Consider the following 24550-nt stretch of genomic DNA (forward strand, 5'->3'; position numbering starts at 1 on the left):
ACTGAAGCCCGCGTGCCTGGAGTCTGTGCTCCACGACGGGAGACGGCATCATAATGAGAGGCCCACGCACCGCAACAAAGAGTAGCCCCTGCTCTCCATGATTAGGGAAAGCCTGCGCACAGCAACAAAGACCCAACACAGCCAAAAATTAAAAAATAAATTTAAACATTTATAAAAAAAATAAAGTCTATTTTATCTGATATGATGTGGCCACTCCAGCTTTCTCTTGGTTTCCATTTGCATGGAGTACCTTTTTCCATCCCCTCACTTTGTCTGTATGTGTCCCTCGATCTGAAATGTGTCTCTTGTAGATAGCATACATATGGGTCTTATTTTTGTATCCATTCAGCCAGTCTGTGCCTTTTGGCTGGAGCCCTTAATCCATTTACATTTAAGGTAGTTATCAATAAGTATGTTCCTATTTTCATTTTCTTGTTTTGGATTTGGTTTTGTAGGTCTTTTATCTTCCTTTCCTCTTTTGTTCTATTCTCTTGTGATTTGATGACTAACTTTGGTGCTGTGTTTGGATTCTTGTGTGTGTGTGTGTGTGTGTGTGTATCTATTGTAGTTTTCTGGTTTGCAGTTACCATGAGGGTTTGATATAGCAGTCTATATATAAACAAGATTGTTTTAAGTTACTGGTCTTCTAATTTCAAACACATTTCCAATATCCTGCATTTGTGCTCTCATCTTCTCACAATTGCTGGTTTTGATATTTACGTGCAGATGATTTCCTACACTTACTTTATGTTTGCCTTTGTGAACTTTTCCATTTGTAATTTTGTTTCTAGTAGTGGCCTTTTCTTTTCCGCTTAGAGAAATTCCTTTAGCATTCGTTGCAAACCTGGTCTGGTAGTGCTCAATTCTCTTAGCTTTTGCTTGTCTGTAAAGCTTTTGATTTTTCCATGGAATCTGACTGAGAGACTTGCTGGGTAGTTTTCTTGGTTGTAACTTCTTCCCTTTCATCTCTTTAAATATATCATGCCACTCCCTTCTGGCCTGCAGAGTTTCTGCTGAGAAATCAGCTGATAACCTTACAGGAGTTCCCTTGTATGTTAATTGTTGCTTTTCATATTTTTTTGTCTTTATTTTTTATCAACTTGATTACCATGTGTCTCAGCATGTTCCTCGTTGGGTTTATCTTACCTGGGACTCTCTGTGCTTCCTGGACTTGGGTAACCATATCCCTTCCAGTGTTAGGGAAGTTTTCAGCTATTATCTCTTCAAATATTTTCTCAGGTCCTTTCTCTCTCTCTTCTCCTACTGGGACCCCTAAAATGCAATAGTTGGTGTGTTTAATGTTGTCCCAGAGGTCTCTTAGACTGTCTTTATTTCTTTTCATTCTTTTTTTCTTTTTTCTTTATTCTGTTCCATGGCAGTGATTTCCACCATTCTGTCTTCCAGGTCACTTATCCATTCTTAATGCCTCAGTTACTCTGCTAGTGATTCCTTCTAGTGTAGTTTTTACTTCAGTTATTGTATTGTTCACCTGTTTGTTCTTTATTTCTTCTAGGTCTTTGTTGAACATTTCTTGTATCTTCTCAATCTGTGCCTCCAATTCTTTTTCTGAGACCTTGGATCATCTTCACTATCATTACTCTGAATTCTCTTTCTGGTAGATTGCCTATCTCCACTTAACTTAGTAGTTCTTCTGGGGTTTTATCTTGTTGCTTCACCTGGGACATATTCCTCTGCCATCTCATCCTGTCTAAATTTCTGTGATTGTGGTTTCTGATCTACAGGCTTGCAATTCTACTTGATTCTGCTGTCTGCCCTCTGGTGGATGAGGCAGGCTAAGAGGGCTTGTGCAGGGCTCCTGGTGGGAGGGCCTGGTTTCTGCCCTATGGTGGGTGGAGCTGGGTCTTGTCCCTTTGGTGGGCAGGGCTATGCTCAGAAAGACTTTAAGCAGTCTCCTGATGGATGGGGCTGTGCTCCCGCCCTGTTGGTTGTTTGGCTTGAGGAGCCTGGAGACTGTTGGGTGGCGCTAGGTCTTGTGGGGGTGAATGGCAGCCTCCTGGAGGATTCACACCAATGAGTTCTCACCAGAGCTGCCACTGACCATGTCTTTGTCCCCACAGCCACAGCCGCTCCTTACCTCTGCTGGAGACCCTCCAATACTATCAGATAGGTCTAGCCCAGTCTCTTAAGCAGTCACTGCTTTTTTCCCTAGGTCCGGGTGTGCACTAAACCTTGTGTGTGCCCTCCAAGAGTGGAGTTTGTTTCCCCCAGTCCTATGGAATTCCTGAGATCACACCCCACTGACCTTCAAAAGTCAGACTCTCTGGGGTTCCTCCTCCCATTGCCAGACCCCCAAGTTAGTGGGGTTCAGGACTTTCACTCCTGTGGGAGAACTTCTGTATTCTAATTATTTTCCAACTTGTGGGTTGTCCACCTGGTGGGTATGGGATTTGATTTTATTGCGATTGTGCCCCTCCTACCATCTCATTGTGGCTGCTTCTTTGTCTTTGGGTATAGGGTATCTTTTTTTGGTAGGTTCCAGCATCTTTGTTGATGGTTGTTCAGCAGTTAGTTGTGATTTCAGTGTTAAGAAGGGGTGAGCTCACGTCTTTCTACTCTGCCACGCTTTGCTATCTCCAGTCATTTATTTTTGTAACTGTGTGATGCTCATCTTCCCCCCCGCCCCGTGGACGCATCACATGGTCCACGAGGGCAGGGCATGTGTCTGCGCTGTTTACAGCATCTTCTTCATCACCAGACTGACTCTGAGTTTTCAGTTTCCCAGAGCACAGCATCATTTTCTATCTAAGTTCTTTTGAGATACAGTATTTGAATTGGGGTACAATATGCTGACATTTTACTTCAAGCTGCATATACCAATTTGCCTAATCACGACATCATACATTTGTGGTTTCTCCAATGCCACTCACATCGAGTGGCATTACAGTGATGCTTACACCTTTTTGCCTTTTCTAACTCCTTTTGTAACTTTCTTTAACTTCAGCATTTAGAGGTCAGGAAGATCAGGAAAAGCAGCAAGAGACTGATCAGAAAGGCAGGAGAAAACCAGACAAGTGCAGAGTCCCAGAAGTCAAGAGAATAGTGTTTTTCAAGGAGTGCTCAATTACTGCAAATGATGAGTGCCAAGAATCATCAGACACATCAACTTAAGAAGAGCTTTTGTGGAACAGATATAACAGCAAATGGAAGAAGAGAAATTGGAGAGAGAATACAGGAACTTGTTCAAGAAGACTAGAAGCGCTGGGCAGGGTACGCACAGGAGAGAGGTGTGGGCTGTCTTGGGAGTAAAGACCCAGAGAGTGTGGTGTTATGGAAGGCAAGAGAAGGGAGTGCTGCAAGGAGGGTCAAGTGCTGGCCGGTCAAATAAGACAAGACCAAAAACTCCACTGGGGCATGAAAGAGAATGATCCAGGAATAGCATCTTTAGCATTAAGCAGCATTGATCTGTTCCTGATGAGTGGAGACAACTCAAAGCTCACTCTAGAGCACCAGAGGGAACCAGGGCTTTGGGTATGTGATGTGGCTTTGTTCTTATGAGAAAGACTTGATGGCATGGTGGAGAGAAGGAAGCGAGGGAAGAGTGGTCCTTGAGAAGGAGGGAATAGTTCCTTTCTCCTCCTGCAGAGGCAGGTGCATTTGGCCAAGGACACAGTTCTAGCCACCAGAAAGTTTCAGCTGAAGGTCTGTGCATATTTTGCCCCACATTTACTAATGTTGCTCCATGACCAGGACAGACCAGGATAGACTGGTCATTTAAACCTTAATAGCTCTCAAGTGTCTATTGCATCAGTTTCAAGCTGCTGGCAGTCTATACTGGGTTCATGCTGTGATCTCAGCTGCAGCCCCTCCATTGAGGCATAAGGCAGTGTTCTGCCGGTCTGACACGGCTCTGACCCATCCCTTCTTCCCCATGGGCCTCACGTTCTGGCCCCACTTCCTCATTCTTTCAATATCAGCACAGGACCTATCTCTTCTGGCAAGAGATATCTCCTACCTCTTCTGGTCCACCCTTCTGAAATGCTTACTGCCCTAGACTTGTAGCACACAATTTTCACCCAAGTATTCACTATTCCACATGATAACTGTTTCATTAGCCAGATCAAGCTCCCATCTTGGTTATCTATGGCCCTTGGCTATTAGGAACACAAGGACAAAGTAGACTATAGTGATCAGCGCCTTGGACCAGGTGACCCTCCAAGCTTCAGTTTCTGAAAACCAAGGTTAACTAGAAGTACCTACCTCACAGGATTGTAGTGAGGATTAACTATAAATGTATGTGCCTAGCACACAGCAAGTGCTCTTCAAATGCTAACTATTACACAAATTAGTTTCCTTCTCCCCTTTATTATCTCCCAATCAATTCTCCACATTGCACCACCCCCTCCACCACCACCTCATGGTGCCAGATGCAAGGTGGGTACACAGAAGTCATTGTTTCTTCCTATGTGTCCCTGACTTGATAATTCCTAAATTTATGGGAACAAAATGAGGTTTGAGGGAAAAGTCACAGCTAATAGTGTACTGAAACATGCCATTCTACTTCTAAAATGAATAGTTGAGAGCTGCTTAACACAGTTTTCAGCTACAGAAAATACATTAAAGGAAGAATTCTTTAAAAGTTCCTTTAAATCCTACAGGAATCTATATGTAAATAACAAACATGGGTGGAATATTTTAACCTAAGTCTAAAACTTCCCACGTTGTGAGTCTTCCATGCTGGTGGAAAGCCAATCTGGGTAAAAACTGGTAACTCAGATAAAGGTTCAAGGGCTTTCCTAAACCTCAGGAGACCCACCCTGGTTTTCAATGACCCTCTCTTCTGCCAAGAACTCCCACATTCCTCCACTCAAAATTTCACTCAAATTGTCTCCAGACTCAAATACTTGATTTTGACTACTCCAGCCCATTTGTTTGCAATCACACTGTCTTCAAAATCCTGTTTTCACTCCCTCCAGCCCTCCCCAGGAGATTTTAAGCCCCCTAAGACCAGACTATATTTTTCCTTTATATATGTCAAGAGACAACTACAGAATATTTCACATACTCAACATATGTTGATTAATTTATATGAGACATTTCTGGAATACTTTCCCAGCTAATCATCACTATTCTGCAGGTTAATTTTGTTCCTTCTTAAAATCTTGATGTGAAGCAGGGATCAGCAAACTATAGCAGGCAGGACAAATCCAACCCATGAGCTAAGAATTTTTAAATGTTTTTAACAATCCTTTAAAAATGTAAAAAATAAAGACTATGCAGCTGCAAAGTCTAAAATATTTACTATCAGGCCCTTTATAGCATACTTGACCGAAGTTCTAGACAAGGACATAAGAAATGAGTGCAAGAGGGATGACCCAAAGGGCTCCCAGAAACCTCACTGGCCCCTGAGGTACCTCTAGGCAAGATGTTTCTTTATCCTCTTAATTCAGAAACAACTCCAAGTGCCTGATTTTGTGGATAAACCCCAAGGAGCCTGCCAACTCTGAAAATCACTACAGCTATCTGCCACTTGCCATGCTCATTGCAGGTGAGGAATAATGAGAAGGGAAAATAATATTAGTGGGAGGTTATGAATAATAAAAAGCTGTGTAATATTAGATAGACAAATTCAAGTTCATAATGAAATTTCCTTAAATTTGATAAAGATGCTGAAAATGTTCCTTGCAAATTTTTTTTATACTTAGTTTCTTTTTTTTTTTTTTTTTTAACAAAGCTCTGTACATAAAAATAAATATACAGAAACAACCCCTTCAACTCTCTGCATCAGTAATCCTCGCTGGTGGGCTCACCATTTACAAGGAAGACATCATTCAACGCAACCTGTCACAGAGACTGTCCTACCAACAAGGACCTGTTAACTTGAAGGATCACTGCCAGGTCTCTTTTAACAAGATCGCCAATCACTTGGAGGCCTTTAGCTATCAACTAGCAATGACCCATGAAATCAGTGAACACAGTCACTGGCTTCAGTGCAGTGTGACCAACTGCAACTACTGCCTAGTGGCCACATCCATGCTCTATGCTGCCTTCAACCCTTGAAGACACAGATGCAGTTAAGAACAGAAAGAAAGCCCCCTCCCCCTGGGTAGTCACTGTGAAAAGCGTGCATAAGGCAATTGAGTCGAGGGTTAAGGATTCATCTTGCTAGTGTCAAAAGCAACACTAACAAGATTCTTAGCCTCATCCACCAGACGATGGACCTCTGCGTCCAGGTCTCCAGGAGCAGGCTCCACCTCCTTCACCAGACAAAGGGTTGTAACCTGTGACAAGAGAAAAGAAGTAGAACAGTGCTGGAAATGTTCTGTATCAAACATAAAATTGTGAGCCTGACATGCAAAGCACTGCAAAGATATGGATTCTATTCTCACAAACATTTTCATACAACTTTCAGCTACCGTATGACAAAAAAAATTTACATGGTCACTGCAGTTTGAACTAACTTTCTGGTGGGAATAAAACAAGCCATTCAGCTTCTCTGTTTTAACTCTCCAAACACGAAAAACTACCCAAAACACACAAAAAAATTTGCCCAAAAAACCTCTCAAGATGGCTGGATTTAAGTATATAAAGGCTTCTAACTGCAGTGCTTAATATAATGTATACATTCAAATAAGAACTGCTCAACCTACAGAAAATAAATTTAAAAAACCAAAATCAAAAAGAATGGAACTCGTTACTTCCACTAGTCAGAACTGGGTAATCCACATGCCCCAGTCCCCAACCCCATCCCTGCCCACTCATTAGCTTCCTAAAGTTGGCAACCAGGTTGACTGATCAGGCTTTAGAGCCAGCAAGACCTTAAATGAGGTGGTTTTGCTCCTTACTTAATACAGAATCTTTGGTCACTAACTCCCTGTGTCTCAGTTTCCTTATTTGTAAAGCCAGGCCAGTCAAAGCCCCTAGCTCTGGATGCATTCCATTTTCTACAATTCCCTCCTAAATACCACCACTCTGCTCTGAAAAATAGTCTTGGAAGACTATTCTTTGCTTGGAGCAAGAAAAAGATTCAAAAAAGCATTTCCTTTTCAGACACACCACTTCCCTACAGCAAGCCAGCTTTGGGTGTTGTCAGAGCCCAGCCCAACTTGTGTCCAGTCTGCACAGAGCCCAGGTTCCAGACTCCTGACAGTCCTCCAATAGGCCAGCCAGGCTTCCACACCTCTGCCTCTGCAGCACCTCCCCACAGAAAACCCCTCTCCTGGACGGAGGATAGTCTATGGCCTAAAACTGGCTCCTAAATAAAGTATTTTAATGCCTTTGCGCTCCCCTCTCTCAGGATTAACAGGGAACTCCTGGCAGATCACAAAGGTTACTCATTTCCATTTGTGTGGGAGTCCTGTCTTCCCAAAAGGACGTGAAAAGTCCTTAAGGATGGGGTAAGGACAGACTGCTATGGTTAGAGGGCTCAAGGATGTTGCATGCAGAAGCTCTCTGAATGAACATCTGTCCATGCCTCCTTGAGAAAGTTATTTGTAAGAAACAAGGCGGTCCTGGCTGGAAAGACCAAAACCCCTGTGTCCTAGTCTCTTGACAAACTTACCTGCAATACGTGCAAACTATTCCTCGCCCCACTTACCACTCCCCTTATAGGACTGTGTGGGATCAAGTGAGAATACTAAAATACAAGTGCAACCATCCAATTATTTCCTGAGGGCCTCGAGTGACCTCCTTTTTCAACTGCCAATCAAATGCTGACTTTTGTGAGGCCAAGGAGGTTATAGGCCTCCTGGAAACAGGACTTGAGCCCACATCCTTGCCCAAGGCCCACAGGGCTCAGCATGTTGGTGACTTCCAGCCATTGAGGGCTGCTTTGCATCTGATTCTTTTATTTAATCTTCATAACCCTAAACTTAGGAATTAGTCTCAATTTACAGACAATGAAACAAGGAAAAAGAATCTTGTTTTTAAAGGTAAGTGTATCCTGTAATTGTTCAGAATGCTTTGATGTTTGGTACTTACCTCCTCGCCGCAAGGGCTTTCTGTCAGATTTTCGTTTTGGGATGACTAATGAAGTAGAAGGCCCAGGACTGTCTTCTTCCTGTTTGAACATACACAGGCTTAAGAATCTAGTTAAAAACATTCTACTCCAGGGACTTCCCTGGTGGCGTAGTGGTTAAGAATCCAACTGCCAATGAAGGGGACATGGGTTTGAGCCCTGGTCCGGGAAGATCCCACATGCCGTGAAGCAACAAAGCCCACAAGCTACAACTACTGAGCCCACATGCCACAACTACTGAAACTCATGTGCCTAGAGCCCGTGCTCCACAACAAGAGAAGCCACTGCAATGAGAAGCCCGCGCACCGCAACGAAGAGTAGCCCCAGCTTGCCGCAACTAGAGAAAGCCCGTGCGCAGCAACAAAGACCCAATGAAGGTTACATCACCTGAGGCTTTCTTGTATTTCCTTTGTAACTTTTTCCTTCTCGCATGCTATCCCACATTTCAATCTTCTGTCTCCTTTTCTCTTCTTCAAGCTGAGAAGAATCACACATTGTACAGTATGAATTCATAAGCTACCATCTTTCTCAAAGAAAATGTAATTTTGATAATTTTTAATCTAAATGTCCTTCAAAACACACCTTCACCTGCACTTTCTTCAGTTAATAAAACAGTTGTCATCTAGTGGTGTGAGTTTAACTCACCAACAGAACCTTTTGTTTTTGTATACTATTAAAGAAAGCAAAAAGTGTCACAGAGAAAAGAATACCGACTCTTGTTCTAAACTGGACATTTTTGGTAATGGAGAATAACGCTGACCTGGAAAGGGTGAATGTGGCTGGCAGGCCCTGCTTTGTTGCTACCTGGTTGCATCACCTGAGGAAAGTCACTTAACCCCTCTACTTCAAAGGCTATGAGGATCCAATGAGAGCAGATTTGAAAGTTCTTTGAAACTCAAATACTATGGGAGCATAAAGGAAAACTAATCTCAGCAGAAAACTATGTCCAACAATGAGCACCTGAGAAAGCTTATACAGTAATTATGCAGTAAGCAGGAGGGAAACACAGTGCCCTGGGTCTCTGACTCTGCTTCCTCCTCCTTGAAGAACTGGGTACTGCAACTTAAGTTCACACAAAAGTCACTAACTCTCTATTCCCAGTAGAATCCAGACCCAAACTTTACTTCATTCTGGTTCCAATTAAACTGTGATATCACAAAGATATGTAAGAAGATGCCTTAGAAAGCACATATCCAGAAATTTCTCGATGGCTTTCAGGGTTCATCACTGCTAAATCCACATGTCTGTCCCTTCATGCTTCCACTGTCTGCAAGTACAGGAGGTCAAAGAGGAAACAGTCTCTTGATCTGAAGGTTGTTTTATGCTCATAGCTAACATGGAAAACACCAGAAAGGAACATTGCTGACAAATCCTGAGACCACAAACAAGACAGCTGACTGAACTGTGAGTCAGGCAGATTCTGTTTGTTAAGTTTGTTAAATACACAGAACTACAACTTTAAAACTGAACATAGGCTTCTATCTTCTCTCCAATTTTAGGAGGCGCACATCACAATTTTTAAAAATAATCTTTCAAAAACTTTTTTTCAGCTACATCAACAAATTGGATAAATGATCAGGCTGTTTTACTAATGCAAAAAACTCAGACCCTCAAGTCATTAATTTTGACATGTAGAAGGAATTCAACTTACTCTATGGCCCCAGAAACAAAACAAATGGTTGGAAATCAGCAAAGGAAAAAACTAAAATAAAACTGCTTAAAAATGGCATCTATGTATACTATGCTGCCATTTCTATGTAAAAATGATACATGCATGTGTTTATATATGGATAAAATGTTTCTGGAAAAACACCTAGAAAGCTTAACATGGAATGCTTGGACAGCAGTAGATAGGGGAGCAAGGAAGGCAGAGACTTAATTTTCATAGTACAGATTTTTGTATCATGAATTTGTTTTAACCTCATGTGGTTTAGAAAACTACATAAATAATAGGAATGTGCTAGTACATTTTAGGTTAGTGACTATTTAAGTGGAAGATGGGCAACCCACTGAACACTGAAGAAGGCTGCTGAGTCAGGTGACCAAGAGGGCCGAATGTGTGTAGTAGGTGTTGTCTTATTCTGTCCTTTCCCTCTGGGCTCCAACCAAGCTGTGGAGACCAGCCATGTACTGGATGACCATGCAGAACCAGCAGTGGCAGAAAGGTACTCCATACTGGAAACACCAGAGACACATGCAAGACCAGGAGGAAGACCAACTTCTCTGGCTTCCTTCTGAGGAGAAAAAAAGGGGCCCAGAAACATCTGCACTGAAACTAGAAAGCAGAGTCTACACTTAGTTGTTTCAGTTACAGAGAATGGGTCCAACCTGGTGGGTGACCTTACTCCTGTGAAGAGCAGCACAACCCACCTGGCTGCTCAGGTCACTTCAATAGCAGCCTTTGGTTCTTCCTCCCCCCGCCCCCCAAAACCTTTTACCACCCCTACAACCAAACCATGTGTCTTTAAAAAAATCTTTCAAAACTCCATCTCCTGCTCTCCATCTTGACCCTGGGTTGAGCCCATCGCCACCCTCCCCTGGCTCTCCTTCAATCCACTGAAGAGCAGCCGCACCAAGCCAGGTCATATGACATGCACGGCTTGAGACCAACCATGGAGCAAGAGGCTGAATGTGTGTCTGGTGGTACGGCTCCTGTACACAGCAAACAGTTTTGCTGGGTGAAATGCTGCTGTGAGGGAACCACTTAAAAGTAAAAACATAAATACAAGACACCCTTCTTTAAGAGTATTTCCCCCTAAACAGTAAGAAATTGCACAAGGAAAACATGCTGAGCAGTACTTAGCTAAGTGGAAATGATTCGGCCTGAAATAGTTATTCTTTGTATCCACCCTAATGCGCATGCACATGCCCACACACACTTTTACCCACTAAACCTCAAATATCATGTATTCAAACTAAAACCAGTTCATACCTGTCTTAGTTTCTCCTTATGCTTTTCAACTTGTGCATTTAATTCATCTTGCATTTTCAAACGAGCAGCTGCTAAAGCCTCCTGTCGTTTAACAACAATATCAGGTTCTAAAATGTCAGAAAAAAATTGGGATAAAGCACCTTGTGTAATATAAAATGGAAACTCTTGAGGTCTATATTATTAGAAGTGTACAGAAGTCAGGCAATGCAAGAATATACTTTTACATGAATAAGTCTATTCTTCTGCATATATTTTACTGCTTAAGGGGGGGCGGGGCAGCGGACTATCCCATCGCCACAGTTCATAGCCCTTGTTAAATATCCAAAGCATCAGAAATCTCTGTTCAAAACAGATTTCTGGGCTCCCTGAGCAATTCCAATTCAGAGAGTCTGGCATGGGCTCCGAGACTGAAATATAAGTGGTCTGACGGCCAGTGAGATTCCATTCCACAACCTGGATACCTCCTAACACCCAGTCTCTAGGTTGACCAGAATTCTAGAAGACAACCAAGGAAAGATAAAGTTTTCTGATCATTAGCCATCACCTAATTAGCCCAGGTCTACACCAGAAAGAGGTAAAGATCATCAGGTATTTTATCCTTGTTTTTACAGGAAAAAAAAAAGAGAAAAATCCTTCCAGCTAGCATTAACAGAAATGACCACCCCAGGTATCTGCTTTTATCTGGTTTAGAAAACAAAGCAAATTATATAAATACACAATCAAGTTCTCTATTTTACTCAGACCACTGTGTTTAAGGAGCACTAAGGGGAACTAGGCAGTGGTTTGACTAATTTTGTAAACAAGGAAACAAACTAGAACTTATATGTTCACATCAGTATCATCCAAAGGATATACGATCATCATTACTTATAGATAGTTAGCAGTGGAAACAGGTCACCTAACTGAATCCACGTAAAACAGGGGCCAAAGTAGCACAGGGGTGTGTCTGTGGTGACAGAGATGACTAGACCTTTATCTTTAAAAACAAAATTATAGTTCCACTTTCTAGAAATGTGAATTGTGGTAACATTTGGAACTGTTGGATCATTCTTAGAATAAAATTAATTATGTGTGGACTTTTTTAACCTAATTTTTCTAACAAAATTGTACAACACAAGGTAACACCTTTCACTGCACATATACTTCTTGCAATGCTTCACTACAACAAACTCCTCTTCTGAGATGCCCATCCCATTATCTTATAAATCTACTCCTCAGCTGTCAGCAGGTCTCACAGAGCCAGAGATGGCTGTACCAGGTGACTGTTCTCTAACACCAGTCATCCACTTCACAAAATCCTGCAACTTAAGCAAGATTTACTTTGTACTTTGTAAACAACCAACAGCCAACAACCAAAAATGCTGAGATAACGGCAGGACCACAGGGTTTCATGGGAGAGGAGAGTGAAGGAATTTTCTAAGTCTTTCTACTAATGACTACATTTGTGTTATGTTTGCTTTCCTCCCCAGCCTCAGTAACTGTGGTGGCTCAGATGACTGATGATTTGTATTTATTTAATTATACTGCTATTCTCAAGACACTTAACATTTATTTTAAATATGTCCTCAGAAACTGTAGCTTCTAACTAGTTAAAGCTACTGTTTTAGAGGGAATAAGTTTTTGAAACAGTCAGGTGTAATCTGATATCAGGTCTGATGAGCAAGTTGTGAAAATCAAAATGCAGTGGATGTGAATAACTAAGGCTGAGTTTGTCACTCACGATTGTTCTAGAGATTAATGAGACTTAGTAGGCAGACCCATAAGTACGGAGCAGCTGTGAAGTCTTCACTTTAATCTCTCCTGTAAATGAAAAACCATGCAACACAATATGCAGTAAGTGCTCTACACACCATCAAGCGGGTTTTTCACCCCATCAAAAACTCTGAAATTAAAACAAAACAACACTATTGCAAATCACCAAAACCAACTTCCTAAGCATAAAACAGTTTTCTTCCCACACAGATCAGAAACGTACTTCTTACTCTTAACAACAGACTAACTTTTAAATACTAAAACAAGTAGGCGTAAAGCCACGTCTTCATTTGTTATCAGGCACTAACCCAGAGCAGCGGCAGCTCGATCCAGCTGCCTCTGCCTCAAGGCCCTCAGCCGGGTGAAGAGCTTCTGAAAGACCACGTAGAGAAGAATGCAGCTAAAGACGATGTACCAGCCATAGGTAGCCAGCAGGGAGCCCACTGAAAAGAAGAAAATAGTTTTCAAGAAACTAAAAATGATACTACCACTGGACTTTTCTATAACATTAAACAAAAGCAAAATAAGCGTAGCTCCTGTCCTCAAAACCTTCACGGTGTAGCTGAAGACCTAAGTAGGCAGTTAAAATAACGAGTAGTACAACAATTCATGGATCACTGAGAAGGGACTCTCAGCTACCTGGGGAATAGGAGGGGCAAGTCCGGAGGACGTGGGGCACGCCAGCTGGGTTTTGAGGGGTGAAGGGAAGTGTATCCGACTCAGGAGGGCATAGGCCTTTCAGATCCAGACTACATATAGAAAGGAGTGCCCATGGAGGGCTGATACAGCGCCGGATTTTGGGGGCGTGGGTGGGGGTACGGAGTCGAGAGGCTGAGGCTTGAAGGCACACGCCAAGGGCGGAGAGACCCCAGTAACCGCAAACCCGGAAGGCTTGCTTCGCATAAAGTAAAAAACTCGCGCAAAAAAGGGCCGACCGCAACGCCCGAGGAAGCACCGCTCTGGGAGGGCCTCCAAGCGCGCTTCGGGACCACCGCCCGGGCCTGCGTGCAGCGCTAACATCCGGCTCCCGGCCAGGTCCGGCCCGTAGGGCAGAGGAGAACGACTCACCGAACATGGCGGCGCGCCGAGGGTGGCGGCGCAAACCCGCTGCCCTGCGACCCGCGCCGACTCACCCGTGACGTGAAGGAAGCGCAGCCCCTCGGTCTCTAGGGCTGGCCGCGTGGACAGCTGATCCCCGTCCCGCTCCATGGCCGCCATCCCCTAGCCCGACCCTGCCAAACCCGGCCGCGTCAGCTCCAGCCTTAGTCTTCCGGCCGGCCCCTACGTACACGTGGCACGTCTGGGGCCGGCGTCCCGTCGTCCCGGCCAATCGCGTCGCGACCCGGCCCAGATGCTCGGCCTATCGCCGCGAGGGCGTGGCCGAAAGGGGGCGGATGAGCGATCCGGGAAGGGCAGGGCTATCCTTGGCCTGACTGGAGCCCTACCATCCGCTGCGCACTGGGTGGTCTAGCGGCTACCTGACTGACTTCCCAGCCGACTCCGTATCGAATGTTTACCTTTGCACTGATTGGACACCGAGGTCGCAGGAGGTTGGGGCCGCCGAGAAACAGGATTTGAGCCCAGGCTCTTGCTCCGGGCACATTGGGCAACAGAACTCGGCAGATTGGCGATTCCCAGCCGTTGGGGGTTGCAGCCAAGGTCTGCCCCACCAAGCTGTAAAGAGCCTTCCCCTGCCGCTGCCGGTGTTAACCTTTCAGGCTAAGAAAGTCCCCGCCGACCCCCGCGGTTCTCTCCTCCGGAATCAAAACCTCTTGGGAAAGAATTAGCATAACAATGGCTCCAACAAGCATTGAATCTTACTGAGTATCACAAGACGTCACAGTTATTTATGATAATGTCCTGGCTGTTTTCCCTGCCTGCAATGCCCTCCTCTACCCCCTTCCACTCCTCACCCGTCAACGCCTCTCTGAGCCCTACCTTAACCACCCTATTTGAAATTTGACCTTGAGGCATTTTTGGAGAAGGATTTAAAGTGAACGTACCCAGCTGTGTCTCAAAAGAAGGGTTGAGAATTAGGAAGAGAAATTAATGAGCAGGCGATGACTTCAGAGCGCACCGCCATCGCCACCGCCTTCACGAGCACCAACGCGAGGCTGAGGTACCACTGGGGCTTCCACCGCTGGTTGGCCTAGAAGTTCTTCAAAGGGATCAGCTCCTGGAACCGCACAACAACATCTTCAGCGGTGTGTCAGAAAGCAATAAAAGAGGAGATTATTATAGAAGGACTTGCGTTCATTGGCCATGGCAAATATAAGACTGAAAGCTCTTCATCTTGAAAATGGGCTTCTCAAATCGGGATTGAGGACTCTGGATTTTAGCAATTAAGACTGAAGACCCATTGATTTGATGAATTTAGAAGGAGGAATTTTATTCCTCCACCACCACCACCACCACCAAGTTTCTGAAGATGATGAACTCTTTGCTTTGAGGTGGTTTCTCACTTGCCCTGGCATCTTGCAGGAACTCAGTGTGCTAAAAATGAACGACTTCTTGGGATTACAGTTGCAATACTTGGTCTGGGATCAGCTTAAAATATACCTTGTATGTAAATACTGATGAACTACTCAGGATGACTAGGGTTACCTGACCTCTCTGTTTATACTCTGGACAGTAGGTACACTGTACTGGAGTCACTGTTCATGGAAAGAGCTGGTTAGGACCTCTCTATCAGGGAGTGAATCCTCTGAAAAAGGATCTGGCACAACAGTTTCAGTCAATGCTTGAAGTGTCAACTAAAAAATTATTCACAACCTAGAAGTTGAGAATTATGTTTTATTTGGTGGAAAGTTTTTAGGACTTCAAGCCAGGGAGGCAGCATTTCAAGTAACCCTGAGGAGGCGTTTGCAACAAAGGGCAGGTAGTCAGAACATCAAAGATTACTGTTAACTAAAGAAAACCAGAAATCCCAAATGGAGTTTAGTGCTTTCCGATGTATGGGAAGATGTAAGAATCTGGGCTCACTGCAATCATTCTTTTGATATGCACCTAAGTTTTCTGGGGCCGGTATCCAGTGTTTTCACATCCTGAGTTTCCTCAGGGCTCACCTTAGGGAGTGGCTGCAGTCTGATGGCTGCTAAATGGCAGGTATTCTTTGTTTCCTTCCTGAGTTCCCTCAGGGGTCACCAGCTCACCTTCCTTGGTGGCCGCTTGGCTGCAATCACTGATGACTGTGACATCCTTTGTTTACTGATACTGCAGGCAATATTCCATTTATTAGGAGCTGTTTACTTTTATGTAGTAACTTAGTGGTTAAGATTGCTGGTGGCTTGGGTTAGCTAAGAAGACAGTCTTTAACAGACAGTTCCCTGCCTTAATAAGAGGTGTCAGATTAAGATGTGAAAGCTTCAAGAGTGTTTCAGTGAATATCATTTCTGAGTTCACAGTGTAGTTCAGGAATTAACTTGGAGTAGCCATAGAGGAAGAGCCCACATTTCAAAGTTTGCTGTTGCTGGATTTCAAAATAAGTCAATGAGCCGTGAATGAATTAAGACAACCTGCATATCATAAAAATGTCAAAATGCTGCATCTGGTTAAATAGGAGAAAAGAGATTGCTTTATTTGCCTTTTTTACCCACCTTGCCTGTAATGTTTGTAATCATGAAGATGGAATACATTTGTAACATTTAGTTTCTACCATATAAACAAAAATAGTGAACAATTCATGTCACTCAGGACTCTGTGATATAAAATAGAAACCAGCACAACACTCATGAAAATAATGTACACTTTAAACATATACAAAATATATTATTGCAAACTTCAATGTATGTGTGTGTATACATATGTATACATGTATAACGATGAGGAGTATATTCAACAGAAATTTAAGAAATTTTGAATGATTTCAGGACATGGATGTTTGGCTTTCATTTCAGTTCCTAGCACATTGCTGTTCTTGTGGTCTCACTGATAGAAGTTACTCATTCTTCCTAGCCAGGCTTATGTGTTAACCTTTGTCCCTGTAATCAGTGTATAATCTCACCTAGCTTGTCTAGAACCATAAAGTTATTTCAGCAAACACTTTGCTCAATATAACTGCTCAGGTGTTATTAGCAAAAACAGGGCAAAGGTAGTATCCAGGACTCCCAACTAGTCACTGACAATGGTAGACTAAATTATTGGCCCCAATCCATTACTCCTTCTTGCAACTATACCCTTGCCTAGTCTCAAGGTGGGAGGAGTGTATTTCCACATCCTTTGACTTTGAACTTGGTTAGGCTGCTTGCTTTGGTTAATGGAAGTTAGTGCAAGTTCATGTGCCTAAGGCACAATGAGGCCAAACACACCAAAACGGAGTTTGGGGGCAGAGAAAGGTTTATTTCAGGGCCATGCAAGGAGACAGGTGGTGTATGCCCTAAAAATCCCTGACCTCCTGGAAGGGTTTCAGCAAAGCATTTTTAAAAGCCAGGTACAATCTCACTACTGGGCATATATCCTGAGAAAACTGTAATTCAAAAAGATATAGGTACCACAATGTTCACTGTAGCACTATTTACGATAGCCAGGACATGGAAGCAACCTAAATGACCATCGACAAATGAATGGATAAAGAAGATGTGTTACATATATACAATGGAATATTACTCAGCCCTAAAAAGGAATGAAACTGAGTTATTTGTAGTGAGGTGGTTGGAGCTAGAGTCTGTCATACAGAATGAAGTAAGTCAGAGAAAAACAAATACCTTATGCTAACGCATATATATGGAATCTAAAAAAATGGTACTGATAAACCTAGGGGCAGGGCAGGAATAAAGATGCAGACATAGAGAATGGTCTTGAGGACATGGGGGGAACGGGAAGCTGGGATGAAATGAGAAAGTAGCATCGACATATATACACTACCAAATGTAAAATAGATGGCTAGTGGGAAGCAGCTGCAGTTCACAGGAAGATAGCTCGGGGCTTTGTGACCACCTAGAGGGGTGGGGTAGGGAGAGTGGGAGGGAGGCGGAGGCTCAAGAGGGAGGGGATATGGGGATATATGTATACATATAGCTGATTCACTTTGTTGTACAGCAGAAACTACCACAACATTGTAAAGCAAGTATACTCCAATAAAGATGTTAAAAGAAAAAGAAAGCCAGGTGTGGGAGGGGGGTTGCAGGGTATGTGATCAGCTCATGCATAATTTTCTGATTGGCTGATGGTGAGATAACAGGGTGGTGTCACAGGGGTTAACATCAGTCCTTAGGCTCCAGGAGGTCATGCTCATGGTCATCAAGTAGTTAACGTCTTCCATTTGGTGGTGGCTGTTGGGGGTGGGGTGTTCACATCTGTAAAACAACTCAGGAAATGTGCATCAAATACTGTTATCCAGGTACTTCAGAGAGGAGCTAAAGCAGATGATTATGGGAGAAGTACTGTCCCAGGAAGGCCCCATAGGGTCCTGCTTGGTTACAGTAACAGTGTGTCAGTTTTGAGTGTAGGCCTTAAGAAGATTCTACTGTTTCCTTTTTGTGCCTTATCCAAGGAGAATGAAATATGTAAAGCTGAGCCACCCTAGTTAAACTATAAACGTAAAGTGAAAAACAGAGCCAACTATGAGAATAAATGGTGACTGTTGCTTAAAATAAGTTTTCAGGTGGTTTGCTATGCAGCATTTAAAAAATTTTTATTTTATTGAGATATAGTTATTTACAATGTTGTGCTAATTTCTGCTGTACAGCAGATTCAGATATATACATATATATATATATATATATATATACACCTTTTTCATATTCTTTTCCATTATGCTTTATTACAGGATATTGAATATAATTCCCTTTGCTATACAGTAGGACCTTGTTGTTTCTCCAGTCTATATATAATAATTTGCATCTGCTAATTCCCAACTCCCAATCCATCCGTCCTCTACCCGACCCCCCCAACCAGAAGTCTGTTCTGTATATCTGTGAGTCTGTTTCATAGATAAGTTCATTTGTGTCATATTTTAGATTGCACATATAAGAGATATCATATGGTATTTGTCTTTCTCTGACTTACTTGAATTAGTATGATAATCTCTAGGTTGCTGCAAATGGCATTATTCCATTCTATTTTTTATGGCTGAGTAGTATTCCATTGTGTATATATACCACATTTTCTTTATCCATTCATCTGTTGATGGACGTTTAGCTTGTTTCCATGTCTTGGCTATTATAAACAGTGCTGCTAAGAACATAGGGGTATGCAACATTATTGTGGCAATAGCTAACTGATAAATTTCCAAACCTCAGCTTTTCACAAAAGTGCATGCCGCAAAACAGGATTAAAGGTATTTGTAACTAAGGAGATTACAGAGACAGCAATCAAACAATGGTGTTTCTCGGAGATTGGTTCAAGATGGCAGAGTACAAGGATGTGCTCTCACTCCCTCTTGCAAGAACACCGGAATCACAACTAACTGCTGAACAATCATTGAGAGGAAGACACTAGAACTCACCAAAAAGACACCCCACATCCAAAGACAAAGGAGAAGCCACAATAAGACGGTAGGAGTGGCAAAATCACAATAAAATCAAATCCCATAACTGCTGGGTGGGTGACTCACAAACTGGAGAACAATTATACCACAGAAGTCCACCCACTGGAGTGCAGCTTCTGAGTCCCATGTCAGACTTCCAAACCTGGGGGTCTGGCAACAGGAGGAGGAATCCCTAGAGAATCAGACTTTGAAAGCTAGCAGGATTTGATTGCAGGTCTTTGACAGGACTGGGGGAAACAGAGATTCCACTCTTGGAGGGCACACACAAAGTAGTATGTGCATCGGGACCTAGGGGAAGGAGCAGTGACCCCATAGAGACTGAACCAGACGTACCTGCTAGTGTTGGAGGGTCTCCTGCAGAGGCGGAGGTGGCTCTGTCTCACCATGAAGACAAGGACACTGGCAGCAGAAGTTCTGGGAAGTACTCCTTGGTGTGAGCCCTCCCAGAGTCCAACATTAGCCCCACCAAAGAGCCCGGGTAGGCTCCAGTGTTGGGTCGCCTCAGGCCAAACAACCAGCAGGGAGGGGACCCCAGCCCCACCATCAACAGACAAGCGAATGAAAGTTTTACTGAGTTCTGCCCACCAGAGCAACAGCCAGCTCTACCCACCACCAGTCCTTCCCATCAGGAAACTTACACAAGCCTCTTAGATAGCCTCATCCACCAGAGGGCAGATAGCAGAAGCAAGAAGAACTACAATCCTGCAGGCTGCGGAACAAAACCACATTTACAGAAAGACAAGATGTAAAGGCAGAGGGCTATGTACGAGATGAAGGAACAAGATAAAACCCCAGAAAATCAACTAAATGAAGTGGAGATAGGCAACCTTCCAGAAAAAGAATTCAGAATAATGATAGTGAAGATGATCCAGGACCTTGGAAAAAGAATGGAGGCAAAGATCTAGAAGATGCAAGAAATGTCTAACAAAGACCTAGAAGAATTAAAGGACAAACAAACAGAGATGAACAATACAATCACTGAAATGAAAACTACACTAGAAGGAATCAATAGCAGAATAACTGAGGTAGAAGAATGGATAAGTCACCTGGAAGACAGAATGGTGGAGTTCAATGCTGCGGAGCAGAATAAAGAAAAAAGAATGAAAAGAAATGAAGACAGCCTAAGAGACCCTCTGGGACAACATTAAATGCAACAACATTCACATTATAGGGGTCCTAGAAGGAGAAGAGAAAGAGAAAGGACCAGAGAAAATATTTGAAGAGATTATAGTCGAAAATTTCCCTAACATGGCAAAGGAAATAGCCACGCAAGTCCAGGAAGCGCAGCGAGTCCCATACAGGATAAACCCAAGGAGAAACACACCGAGACACATAGTGATCAAATTGGCAAAAATTAAAGACAAAGAAAAATTATTGAAAGCAGCAAGGGAAAAATGACAAATAACATACAAGGAAACTCACATAAGGTTAACAGCTGATTTCTCAGCAGAAACTCTACAAGCCAAAAGGGAGTGGCATGATATACTTAAAGTGATGAAAGGGAAGAACCTACAACCAAGACTACTCTACCCGGCAAGGATCTCATTCAGATTTGATAGAGAAATCAAAGGCTTTACAGACAAGCAAAAGCTAAAAGAATTCAGCACCACCACACCAACTCTACAACAAAAGCTAAAGGAACTTCTCAAACTGGGAAACACAAGAGAAGAAAAGTGCATACAAAAACAAACCCAAGGGCATCCCTGGTGGCGCAGTGGCTGAGAGTCCGCCTGCCGATGCAGGGGACATGGGTTCGTGCCCCAGTCCAAGAGGATACTACATGCCACAGAGCGGCTGGACCCATGAGCCATGGCCGCTGGGCCTGCACGTCCGGATCCTGTGCTCAGCAATGGGAGAGGCCACAGTGGTGAGAGGCCCTCGTACCGCAAAAAAAAAAAAAAAAAAAACCAAAAACAATTAAGAAAATGGTAATAGGAACATACATATCAATAATTACCTTAAAAGGGAATGGATTAAACGCTCCAACCAAAAGACACAGACTGGCTGAATGGATACAAAAACAAGACCCATATATATGCTGTCTACAAGAGACCCACTTCAGACCTGGGGACACATACAGACTGAAAGTGAGGGGATGGAAAAAGATATTTCATGCAAATGGAAATCAAAAGAAAGATGGAGTGGCAATACTCATATCATGTAAAATAGACTTTAAAATAAAGAATGTTACAAGAGACAAGGAAGGACATGACATAATGATCAAGGGATCAATCCAAGAAGAAGATATAACAATTATAAATATATATGCACCCAACATAGGAGTACCTCAATACATAAGGCAACTGCTAACAACTATAAAAGAGGAAATCGACAGTCACACAAAAATAGAAGGGAACTTTAACACCTCACTTACACCAATGGGCAGATCATCCAAAGAGAAAATTAATAAGGAAACACAGGGTTAAATGACACAATAGATCAGAGAGATTAAATTGATATATATAAAATATTCCATCCTAAAACAGCAGATTACACTTTTTTCTCAAGTGCGCATGGAACATTCTCCAGGATAGATCACATATTGGGTCACAAATCAAGCCTCACTAAATTTAAGAAAATTGAAATCATATCAAGCATGTTTTCTGACCACAGTGTTATGAGATTAGAAATAAATAACGGGGAAAAAATGTAAAAAACACAAACACATGGAGGCTAAACAATACATTACTAAATAACCAAGAAGTCACTGAAGAAATCAAAAAATACCTAGAGACAAATGGTAATGAAAACACGACGATCCAAAATCTATGAGATGCAGCAAAATCAGTTTTAAGAGGGAAGATTATAGCTATACAAGCCTATCTCAAGAAACAAGAAAAATCTCAAATAATAACCAAAGATACTACAAGAAAAAGAAAATTACAGGCCAATATCACTGATGAATATAGATGCAAAAATCCTCAACAAAATACTAGCAAACAGAATCCAGCAACACATTAAAAGGATCAAACACCACGATCAAGGGGGATTTATCCCAGGGATGCAAGGATTCTTCAATATACACAAATCAATCAATATGATACACCATATTAACAAATTGAAGAATAAAAACCATATGATCATCTCAATAGATGCAGAAAAAGCTTTTGACAAAATTCAACACCCATTTATGATAAAAACTCTCCAGAAAGTGGGCACAGAGGGAACCTACCTCAACATAATAAAAGTCATATACGACAAACCCACATCAAACATCATTCTCAATCGTGAGAAACTGAAAGCATTTCCTCTAAGATCAGGAACAAGACAAGGATGTCCACAGTCGCCAGTATTATTCAACATAGTTTTGGAAGTCCTAGCCATGGCAATCAGAGAAGAAAAAGAAATGAAAGGAATAAAAATTGGAAAAGAAGTAAAACTGTCACTGTTTGCAGACGACATGATACTCTATATAGAGTATCCTAAAGATGCCACCAGAAAACTACTAGAGCTAATCAATGAATTTGGTAAATTTGCAGGATACAGAATGAATGCACAGAAATCTCTTGCATTCCTATACACTAATGATGAAAAATCTGAAAGAGAAATTAAGGAAACACTCCCTTTTACCATTGCAACAAAAAGAATAAAATACCTAGAAATAAACCTACCTAGGGAGACAAAAGACCTGTATGCAGAAAACTATGACACTGATGAAAGAAATTAAAGATGATACCAACAGATGGAGTGTTCTTGTATTGGAAGAATCAATATTGTGAAAATGACTAGACTACCCAAAGCAATCTACAGATTCAATGCAATCCCTATCAAGTTACCAATGGCATTTTTTACAGAACTAGAACAAAAAAAATCTTAAATATCTATGGAGACACAAAAGACCCCAAATAGCCAAAGCAGTCTTGAAGGAAAAAAACGGAGCTGGAGGAATCAGACTCCCTGACTTCAGACTATACTACAAACTACAGTAATCAAGACAATATGGTACTGGCACAGAAACAGAAATGTAGATCAATGGAACAGGATAGAAAGCCCAGAGATAAACCCACACACCTATGGTCAACTAACATATGACAAAAGAGGCAAGGATATACAATGGAGAAAAGACACTCTCTTCAGTAAGTGGTGCTGGGAAAACTGGACAGCTACATGTAAAAGAATGAAATTAGAACACTCCCTAACATCACGCACAAAAATAGACTCAAAATGGATTAGAGACCTAAACGTAAGACCGGACACTATAAAACGCTTAGAGGAAAACATAGAAAGGACACTCTGGCATAAATCACAGCAAGATCTTTCTTGATCCACCTCCTAGAGTAATGGAAATTAAAAAAAAATAAACAAATGGGACTTAATGAAACTTTAAAGCTTTTGCAGAGCAAAGGAAACCATAAACAAGACGAAAAGACAACTCTCAAAATGGGAGAAAATACTTGCAAACAAATCAATGGACGAAGGATTAATCTCCAAAATATAAAAACAGCTCATGCAGCTCAATATTAAAAAAACAAAAACCCAATCCAAAAATAGGCAGAAGACCTAAATAGACATTTCTCCAAAGAAGACATACAGATGGCCACGAAGCACATGAAAATCTGCTCAACATCACTAGTTATTAGAGAAATGCAAATCAAAACTACAATGAGGTATCACCTCACACCAGTTAGACTGGGCATCATCAGAAAATCTACAAACAACAAATGCTGGAGAGGGTGTGGAGAAAAGGGAACCCTCTTGCACTGTTGGTGGGAATGTAAATTAATACACTCACTATGGAGAACAGTACGGAGGTTCCTTAAAAAACTAAAAATAGAATTTCCATATGACCCAGCAATCACACTATTGGGCATATACCCAGAGAAAACCATAATTTAAAAAGACACATGCACCCCAATGTTCATTGCAGCACTATTTACAATAGCCAGGTTATGGAAGCAACCTAAATGCCCATCTACAGATGAATGGATAATGAAGACGTGGTACATAGATACAATGGAATATTAGCCACAGAAAGTAACGAAATTGAGTCATTTGTAGAGACGTGGATGGATCTAGAGACTGTCATACAGAGTGAAGTAAGTAAGTCAGAAAGAGAAAAACAAATATCGTATATTAATGCATGTATGTGCAACCTCGAAAAATGGTACAGATAAACTGGTTTGCAGGGCAGTAATTGAGACAGATGTAGAGAACAAACGTATGTACACCAAGTGGGAAAAGCGGCGGGGGATGGGGGTGGTGGTGTGATGAATTGGGAGATTAGGATTGACATGTATACACTAATGTGTATAAAATGGATAACTAATAAGAACCTGCTGTATAAAAAAATAAAATTCAAAAATTCAGAAAAAACCTTAACAACAAAACACAGAACAATCTGATTCAAAATGAGCATAAGACTTGAATAGATATTTCTCCAAAGAAGAGATACAAATGGCCAATA

The 24550-nt window shown here is 42.2% G+C and overlaps 1 protein-coding gene across 2 annotated transcripts; it reads right to left on the reverse strand.

The window, feature by feature from the left end:
* Positions 1–1547: 1547 nt before the first annotated feature.
* On the reverse strand, positions 1548–13932 carry SELENOS (selenoprotein S). 2 transcript variants are annotated; one of them, XM_029239013.1, is made up of 6 exons: positions 13793–13932; positions 12968–13102; positions 10908–11014; positions 8363–8452; positions 7939–8017; positions 1548–6239 (listed from the first exon to the last, which is right to left on the reverse strand). In XM_029239013.1, the coding sequence occupies exons 1-6, from the start codon at positions 13875–13877 to the stop codon at positions 6160–6162; spliced, it is 576 nt and encodes a 191-aa protein (XP_029094846.1). In that variant the 5' UTR covers positions 13878–13932; the 3' UTR covers positions 1548–6159. The 2 variants fall into 2 exon arrangements, with proteins under 2 accessions (XP_029094846.1, XP_029094847.1); XM_029239014.1 differs by having other exon boundaries at positions 5641–6239; positions 13728–13856.
* Between the last annotated feature and the right edge of the window lie 10618 nt (positions 13933–24550).

This window comes from Monodon monoceros, unplaced genomic scaffold (assembly GCF_005190385.1).
Source record: "Monodon monoceros isolate NGI ecotype Baffin Bay Population unplaced genomic scaffold, NGI_Narwhal_1 Super_Scaffold_21, whole genome shotgun sequence".
NCBI lineage: Eukaryota > Metazoa > Chordata > Mammalia > Artiodactyla > Monodontidae > Monodon > Monodon monoceros.

Bases quoted from the DNA above. Each gene is read 5' to 3' on its own strand.
- SELENOS (XM_029239013.1), bottom strand. From the start codon at position 13,877: ATGGCGGCCATGGAGCGGGACGGGGATCAGCTGTCCACGCGGCCAGCC. The intron at 8,018-8,362 runs GTGATGTAACCT...ATGTTCAAACAG, and splicing joins GAAATACAAGAAAGCCTCAG to GAAGAAGACAGTCCTGGGCC. The intron at 6,240-7,938 runs GTAAGTACCAAA...CTCTTGTCACAG, and splicing joins AAAGCCCTTGCGGCGAGGAG to GTTACAACCCTTTGTCTGGT.